At 39.3% G+C, this 9,512-nt stretch overlaps 1 protein-coding gene across 1 annotated transcript; it reads left to right on the plus strand.

Annotated features, from left to right (window-relative positions):
- Window positions 1–5,337: 5,337 nt before the first annotated feature.
- rlig1 (RNA 5'-phosphate and 3'-OH ligase 1) lies at window positions 5,338–9,501 on the plus strand. The gene is made up of 7 exons (XM_061252271.1): window positions 5,338–5,545; window positions 6,039–6,156; window positions 6,869–6,964; window positions 7,079–7,195; window positions 7,500–7,697; window positions 7,925–8,094; window positions 8,617–9,501. The coding sequence occupies exons 1-7, from the start codon at window positions 5,456–5,458 to the stop codon at window positions 8,803–8,805; spliced, it is 978 nt and encodes a 325-aa protein (XP_061108255.1). The 5' UTR covers window positions 5,338–5,455; the 3' UTR covers window positions 8,806–9,501.
- The last annotated feature ends 11 nt before the right edge of the window (window positions 9,502–9,512 follow it).

The following is a 9,512-nucleotide window of genomic DNA, read 5'->3' on the forward strand; positions in this document are numbered from 1 at the left end:
TATGAAATCTGACAGAAGCACAATTTCCTCCAATTTCAAGTCCAATTTCAGTAGTTTAATTTTTATTTATCCTTTGAAAGTGGCAGTAGAATTCATGTTGATAGCTGCAGGCAATTTCCCCCTATTTGTTAACATTCTGATCCAGCCTACACAAGGCCAGATCTCTGTTAAGAAATAGCCATTTTTGCATCACATAGATTTTCTATTACCAGCCCAGAGAAGACCTGGAAGGCGAAACCAACAGGATGCTGGCAGACTGCAGGCGTGAATGCACAAACCTGGCAGATGCTGCTGGCTAGATTAAGTGCATGTTGGACGTACATCTATATTTTAAGGAGTAGGACTAACACAGAGAGAACCAATGTCGTAATTGGAGATAATGAGTTACACAACACTTCCCCACTGATCAATATGACAGCACTGCTCCTCAATTAAATAGGGAAACATGATTTATACAGAGCATGAAGGAGAGATTACTGCTTCAAATTGCATTGTGCTTACTGACAACTTTTGTCTTTGAATGATGCTAAAATGAATTAAATGGTCATCAGATTTGATTGGGTCATTTTTTTTCTGAAGCACATAGCTTAAAATATCATGAATGCTGATACATTTTTATCAGCGTTCATGGCAACAAAGAGGCTGTGCCTTTTAATTTTATTTTGATAAACCTAAGGGCCAATCTTAAATATAATATCTGAGATTTGTACCTTAAAATAAAAACAATAAAGGCTTATGTAACCGAAAGATATAAAAATACATTCACATACGGCAGAGCTTAACGTGGCATGATGCCAACACTGAAGCCAACAGCGCAGATACATTTGCTTGTATAATGCACACCCTGCTGCTGAGATTTGCACAGGGCATTATATGTGTTCACAGTGTGGGGTATTCCTTACAGATGTCATCCTGCAATCCTCAATGTTTTTCATTATAGGACAAATGAAGGATTAACTTCAGTGCAGTGCTTCTCCTGAACACTCTCCTTAACACCATGCTTTGTAACTTGTATTTAATATTTGAATGCTGAATTGCTGAACTTTGGTTAAGGCTGTCTAGCATTTTATTAAAAGCTTTCTTCGGTTCTTTGTCATTTCTAATATGCGGATATGTGTTTATAACACAAATGGGATTAGTTGGGTCTCTATGAATAGAATCCCAAAATGCTGCAGAACTGACAAAAGCTAATTTAACCTTTGTGTTATAACCTCTCTTGTGGCAGGAGACACAGTAGAGGTTACATATTTTAAAAATCTATACTCGTAATGAGAGAATACGTGCATTAGCAAGTACATGTTGCTCATGTGGAGAGAAAACTTGGGCGTGAGTGCCTCTGGTCCATCCTTTCAATGGATTCATGACCCAGCTAAAGAGCCTATCTTACCGATATCTGTGTACAGGTGTATACTAGTGAAACATGCATATATACTAGTGAAAAAGTCAGTCACTATACTGTATGTGTATACTGGTACACCACACACCTCCAATTACTGTACATTGCTGTTTTACATTTGCATTTGGCATTGACACACCAGTCCATCACAACACAGTTTCGGACAAGAAATGAATGAAATAAATGTGTGTTATAAACATCAAACTCCACTGGAGTGGAGTGGACAAAAGGATGCATTAACCGTGCATTCACCAGAAGTGAATACATTACCCATATCAAGGGTTAATTCTTCTAAGGTATACTCAGAGATCTGCATTTCCCTACAGGAAGAGGTTTTAAATGTAAGACTACCTTATGTCAAGAGAACAGAGATGCATAGGTTATACTTTAATTACTCTGTGGTAACAGATGCATTTCAAATGATTCAATTACATTTTAGAAGTATTGAGCAGTTTTGGAACAAAGTGGCCAGGAATACAAATATAGTATTGGACAGCTCTCTGAGCAGTGTTGTGTACAAAGAAAGGTCTTGAAATGTTTTTTATGGAACAATCTACACATATACTTTATAGGTGGTGCCTCTGGAGGCCCTCTCTGCAGGGCTATGACCATGTGAACATGAAAAATTACCTCTCTCTAAAGATCACAGCAAACAGTTCATGGGCTCAGGGCTGTGAAAAGAAAGGGAAAAAAACCTCTGCACCGCAATGTAATGACACTTCTGATGAGTGACTCAGGTGCCTGGAGGTATATTTTTCAAAACTGATGAATACAAATGACCTTCGTTAAAGTTCTCCCAATTAGAAGAACCCAGAGGAACACTGGGTGACAGTCCATTCCCTTTAAGTGACAGGCAGCTTTGATCTTGTTCCTGTGCATTCCCTAAGCGAGTAAAATGACTGATGAGCACCTCAAAATTAGGAACTGGCTTTTGATGGGATGTTTGGCAAGTCCCTGAAGTACCAACTGCACAGGTACATGGTAAATGCCTGGGTTATGATAAACAATAAACTGGATTAGCGTCTCCTTTATCTTAAAGTGAACACAACAGCGCATGAAGGATATCTGCATAACAGGAGTATTCATATCCTTAAACTTTCCGTTCATTTTCATACTCACAGACTGATGGGGTTATTTGTGTCTTTGCTAGTATTTTTGAGATGGAAAAGGGCTGTGTCTGAGTTTAGGCCAGTAGATATTGAACACATGCTCACTACTAATGCTTGGTGACTGATATCACTTCAAGTGATATATGAGAGTGGGATTTTTGTTGCATGGTTCATGACATGGAAACAAAAAATGCATGCATGGTTAGTTGGAGAAATTAATGCAAATCCTCTATGAGGCTTTTAACAATTTAAAAGTGTTTAGTGCGTTGTGTGTGCATTTGTGTGGTCTATTTTATATCACGTTTGCCAAAATACCTTTGATTTGCAAATATAACCTGAAGAACAGTGGTAGAATAATTGCCTCATGACTGTCTATTGTTATGTTGAATATATATATATATAATATTGGTACTGTAGTAGCTTTGTGTTGATGCGTCTGTGAAATATTTAACTTTTTTTTCTTTTCTTGTAATAACCCCCTACAAAGAATATTGATATTGATATTGAGGCATGGCTGGATCTATGTTTTACCAGTTTCCTGGTGGCAGACTTTTCAGTCCCCTTAAATATGTTAGCATACTGTATCACCATGCCACAAATGTGCAGAAATCCTTAAATGACTGGACCAGACCCATTTTTAACCCCTACACTACAAAGGTTGGGCTGCCCGAAAATGCCATTCTGTCTGCAAGATACCCAGAACATCCTATAGCACAGGTGTTAGAATCCAGTCCTGGAGGGTTGCAAAATCTGATGGATTTCAGTGATTAATTTATCATTGATTGGCCAAAGAGTTAACACACCTTGTTTTCGAGGCCTTATCTGGCTGCTGTTTGAAAAGAAACTACAAATATGAAAAGATACTATTGCCTCCTAGGACTTAAATTTGACACCCCTGCATTAAATTATAGGTTTCAGCTCTGGCAATATCATTAGCTGATGATGACCAGGAATGTTGAGCAGCAGTGTTGAGAAACGGTTAGCCAGAGTTGGGTGAATTTGAATTTGTCATGGTTGCTCAGGATACAAATTGCATTTGTTCCTCCAAAAATATGCAACATGCTCACAGCCTACGAGGTGATGTGAGAGATGTCTTTCCTTCAAACAATGCTACCTCTCCTGTGGTGCTTTGTGGGCAGTGGAGTTTAAAATAGTCTCTGACATGTGGGAACATGTATCTGATTAGTGTGAGTGCTTTTACTGAAGAGCTCCTTGCATGGTCCATTGGTAGAGTGCTAACTTTGGGAGAGTCATAATTGGTGATTCCAATAGAAACTGAATAGAAATGCAGAACATAATTTATAATACTATTACTAATAATAATATTTGATTAATATGATATCAACAATTTTTTTGGGTCATAATCTTTCAGTTCCAGAATAAACCAATAACAGGTAATCTTGTATAAAAGTCAATCTTGGGGATTTCTAATATCAATCCTATAGCACAGCTGTTAGACATGGCTCAGATAGTAAGAGCAGTCGTCTGGCAGTCGGAGGGTTGCCGATTCGATCCCCTGCCCAGGCTGTGTCGAAGTGTCTCTGAGCAAGACACCTAACCCCCAAATGCTCCTGACGAGCTGGTTGGCGCCTTGCATGACAGCCAATCGCCGTTGGTGTGTGAGTCGGTGTATGAATGGGTGAATGAGAAGCATCAATTGTACAGCGCTTTGGATAAAGGCGCTATATAAATGCCAACCATTTACCATCAATAACTAATATCTTTTACAAATATTATCTAATGAATTATAGATAACAAAACACAGATATCTGTTATTCACTTGATTATATTTCGTATTTATATATGGTCACTTCATGAACTACTAATATACTATATATATATTCTATCATCAGGTTAGGCCAAGGTAGTTTCATGCACAATATTATTACAAATCATGTAGATTATATGCATTAATATATTATTTTTTAAATACAACTATTAGACCTATGAATCCCTGATGTGCAGGGATTATGCAGGGAGTTGCACAGATCTGTTTGATTTAATTTGTCAACATAATCACTCCAAGAATTGAAATGCTTAAATAACGAAATAGAGGGGTGGCGACATTTACGCCACATGTGGCTTTTACTGATAAGACAATACTGACCCCTGGTGTTTCAAAATTAGTCATAAGTGATAAAAAAAGAAAAGGTTTTAACCTCTCTCAGTTGCAATCTGCGTAATTTGTCATTGTGTGGGAAATTCCAATATGCAACAGAGAGACAAACCAAGGTGATAATCAATTAACTGAAAAATTACTTGCAGGGAGAATAGTCATAAGGAGATGTGTCTATGATCCAAGGGATCCTATCACAACAAATGTTATTGGAATGTGCTCCTGACATCCTGTTGTGATGGTTTGACCTTATATCTCAAAGAGAGATTTGTTGAAGACAACTTGTAATCATAAATGTCTCAGGAGGCATCTGATTGTATTGAATGTTTTCCTAGCAATGTCAAACATTTGCAAGCCCTGAGCACAGCAATAACGTGTGGCATTATGGGTGAATGCACAAGTACAAGTTCAGGGATAGCCTACAGATATTTGCAACATCAACCTACATCATAGGACACACGCACACTATACATTTCCTCCAGCATGATTATTCTATTAATTTGACGTAACATAGTTCTAAAGACGTTTGTTGTTTAACTGTAAACAAAGCACTTCTTGGAAATACATGCTTATAGAACATGAACACGGAGGTTCGAGATGTAAAACTGATCTTGCCTTTTTTTTTTTAATCGGCTAGTGAGCACAGTGAATACACGCGGTAGAAGACTACAAATCCCGAAATGCACTTCCATGTCAGTGGTCCGCGTTTGCAGCTAATCCCGGAAATGGTCTTTTGAAAATGGTTGCATTCAAATGGCAGTATTGCTAAGCACGAAAATACTGATACATTAATAGTCGCTGTCCCTTTGTCGTCAACTCGGTTTACCTGACATAATGCGTCGCCTTGGTTCAGTCCAACAAAAGATGCCATGTGTGTTTTTGACGGAGGTGAAAGAGGAGCCATCGAGAAAACGCGACTGTCAGGTTAGTAATGTGCTAACTCGTTAATAACCGAAATACACGCTAATGTATGACTTATTATCTCAGAACAATATTGCTTGTCGTATTTTCGGAATTGCTGCCTGAATGTTTCAATGAAGCAAGTTCGTTGACGTGTTGCATGCTGTGTTAATAGTGATTACACTGCCTGATCTCAATAGCATCGCACAGGATCCTTCATATTATTTTAAGCAGTTGGCGTGACTATCTGCATTAGTGATGCTGCTCCACAACACCTGCTCTAGCTGATAGCGTCACGACAAATCTACCGTAACATTAAATTTGTCGTTGAAATCTCCAATATTTTATATCCAGTTTGTAGCGACAGCAGCAGCGGCTTAATGTTATAGAATTAGAAAGCCGAAAATGTACTTTGAGACCAACTTGTGTTGCCATGACTGTCGCAGAGTGACATCTGGATGCCAGTTACCACCACGTATACATGGCGTTGTTAATATGACGTTTTCTTTATATTTAGCAATTCCAGGTTGTAGCAACAGAAAACGTGAACCCGAGGGCACTCGAATCAAATATTGACTGCGCCCTCGCCACAGAAAAGCTTGATGGAACCTGCTGTTACGTGTCTTTATATAACGGTGAGTTAGCCAGTAATTTCTACATTGTTTATATTCATTAAGTCTCCTAACAACACGTCTAGCTAAAAGATAAACTCTGAAACATAGGCCATGCACATTACATTACATGTCATTTAGCTGACGCTTTTTTATCTAAAGTGACAGTTGATTAGACTAAGCAGGAGACAATCCTCCCCTGGTGCAATGCAGGGTTAAGGGCCTTGGCTACATCGGGAATCGAACCACCGACCTTGCGGGTCCCAGACATGTAGTTGTACCTGTTCCAGATCTGCTGGCTGTAGCTGGTTCTGCAGGTCTTCCTGTCCTATGATAAACAAAAGAAGATAAGCATGATGATAAAATGTTATGAATAAGGTCAAATTATTTTAGGCAAAGCGTACCTGATTCCTGCTGCTTGGATCAAAAGATAAAGCATAGCAATATTTGTTTTGCTGTTTTGTTAATCTTGTATAAAACATTTTTTAGTATACCCTGAAAAACTCCTTGGTATACAAGCAAGCCAAAAAGTAGTATGGTTACAAATATGGATATATCTTTATACATTAAAAATGAAGCTAGAAAAGGCAACAAATATTAAAACCATATTTTAAACTAAATCTTTATGTCCTCAACAGCAAGGTTAATCTGCAGAATTAAGTATAGCTTGCTATCAATGCAGTGCATATAAATTAAGTGTGAAATGTAATGTACATTTTATTTTATATTCCTGCAGGAGAGCCATATCTCTGGGCTCGGTTAGATAGGAAACCAAACAAGCAAGCTGATAAGAGATTTAAAAAGTTTCATCACTCTCGCAAAAGCTGCAAAGGTACTGTATTAATTTTGCTGGTTTGTGATGTGACAATAATGAGGGACTTTTATTTTATATTAAAAAAAAATTTTTTTTTACAACTAGTAACTTCAATATTGGTATTGAATACAGAATTCACTTGGAATGTGGAGGAGGACTTCAGGAATGTTCCGGATTCATGGATTCCAGCGCATGGCGTACAACACCACAATGGTCAGCCCGTGCCTGATGAAAATGGCCACATTCCAGGTATGTAACACTCCGAGAGATCACACTACATTTATGTGCCGTACTTAATTATTACTATTCTGGCATGGTTGTAGGATGGAAAAGACAATACAACATTGGCGGTAGTGCCCATGGTGCGCCATTTACTTTGTTCAGTGGATTTAATGGAACAATGGATTTCTTTGTTACTGTAATTTCAGTGTCTGCTGAACTCATGATGATCGTTCAGGAAAAGAAATAAAGGACTGTTGATGAATAAAGCACTCAGAAGGACAAAGTGGCCATAGCAGTGGGATCCCTCTGAACAGTATTTTGTATCTGCTAGGTTGGGTTCCAGTGGAGAAAAACAACAAGCAGTACTGCTGGCATTCATCGGTGGTGAATTATGACGCTGGGATAGCTCTAGTTCTGAGGCCCGGCTCAGATGACAGCGAGCTGTTGGAAGTAGCCGCTGTTCCGCTTTCAGAGCTTCTCGAGCAAACGTTAGAACTCATCGGAACCAACGTCAACGCCAATCCTTACGGTACAGCACATTATAATGAACTTATATGCAAAGAATGAAAACTGAAAACAACACCACGGCACTGAAAGAACCTGTATTTGTGTGCAAATAAAGGGATCTGCATTCGTTCACACTTTTAGATAGGGAAAAAAGTATATTTTTGTGATTGATATTGAAAAAAAAAAAAATGTTTTGTATGTCTTGTAATTGATCAAGTACTGCAGCATTTTTATGTTCTGTATCTGCAGGGCTGGGCTGTAAAAAACAACCCATCCATGTTCTTGTGCCACATGGGATCATTCGCATCCGAAACGCTCCAGCAGTGCACTACCAGCAGTTGACGGATTGGTTTCAGGGCTGTGCAGAGGGCAAAGTGGAGGGCATCGTCTGGCACTGTAATGACGGGATGCTTGTGAAGGTAAAGATGTTCCAGCGTGGTTCAAAGTTCACACTTCCTGTAGGGCTAAAAGGGTGGATGTAGGAGGCCAAAATGACAAACTTGGTCGGGAAAAGTTGGAGTTCGTATTTTGTTTTTTAGAGTGTTGGCACAGACGGCTTTTGTATATAATTGTCTTCATGTACATGCTATATCCACATGCAACAACTCAAATTAGTGAGCTGGCCATCTTACTGTAGATGGAGCAGTATAAATTTACTCAACTTAGCTGTTTTCTTAGACACACAGAGAAATATTAGGAAAAACCAAATATTTATGTGTCCGTTACTTGATCATAAAAAAAAAATAATTCCAGCATTATTTTAACAGAGTACTTGCCTTTTGTTTTCCTCTTAAATGCATTGTACATAATGCACTGTTTGTGTGTCTTCACTGTATGTGCTCGTATTACAGGATGCATCTTTCTGTACCTTTATTAACAGGTAGGGCAATGTGTCCCATTTGCTCGATGTGTTGTAATGGTGTACCATTCGATTTTTATAGCTTCATCGTCATCATCTCGGCTTGAAATGGCCTGTTGGAGACACGTTTCTAAACAAGAGGCCTGTTGTCATCCGTGTCAACTGGGTGACCTATGAATTGGACGTTGGATCTGAAGACTTGTTTGTCTCTTTCACAAACTTGAATGGACGTTGTTTTGACTGCATTAAGGATGTTCACTTCGAAACATGAACTTTGACACTAAAACATTCCTACTTGTATGCCCTACCCACACACAGTCATCATACCGATATTCTGCTTACATACTGTAGGTCATAACAGCCATTGGCCTGACATGGTTCACTCAATGTGCACGTTTTCTGTAAATACCAAATAACGTTACATGCAAGCTATGGTTTATTTTGACTAGTAAAAATTGCATAATGAGAAAAGCTTGCACATGTCAAATATTTCTGGAAATCTATTGTAAGGTGGCGGCACGGATGGTGCAGTGGGTAGCACTGCCGCCTCACAGCAAGGAGGTCCTGGGTTCGAATCCCCGTCGGCCGGGGCCTCTCTGTGCGGAGTTTGCATGTTCTCCCCGTGTCTGCGTGGGTTTCCTCCGGGTACTCCGGTTTCCTCCCACAGTCCAAAGACATGCATGTTAGGCTGATTGGAGAGTCTAAATTGCCCATAGGTATGAGTGTGTGAGTGAATGGTGTGTGTGCCCTGTGATGGACTGGCGACCCATCCAGGGTGTATTCCTGCCTTTCGCCCAATGTATGCTGGGATAGGCTCCAGCCCCCCTGCGACCCTGTTCAGGATAAGTGGGTTCAGATAATGGATGGATGGATGGATATTGTAAGGTATGCTCTTCTGTACTTAACAGTTGCATTCCTTTGAACCAAATGATCGTAGAAGTGCTTAATAAAAATGATAAATGTGTAAGGTGTTGCCTC

This window comes from Conger conger, chromosome 8 (assembly GCF_963514075.1).
Source record: "Conger conger chromosome 8, fConCon1.1, whole genome shotgun sequence".
In the NCBI taxonomy this organism is placed as follows: domain Eukaryota; kingdom Metazoa; phylum Chordata; class Actinopteri; order Anguilliformes; family Congridae; genus Conger; species Conger conger.

Coding starts and splice junctions, on each gene's coding strand:
- rlig1 (XM_061252271.1), top strand. CDS start 5,456: ATGCGTCGCCTTGGTTCAGTCCAACAAAAGATGCCATGTGTGTTTTTG. Junction 5,546..6,038: donor CGAGAAAACGCGACTGTCAG/GTTAGTAATGTG, acceptor CTTTATATTTAG/CAATTCCAGGTTGTAGCAAC. Junction 7,698..7,924: donor CGTCAACGCCAATCCTTACG/GTACAGCACATT, acceptor CTGTATCTGCAG/GGCTGGGCTGTAAAAAACAA.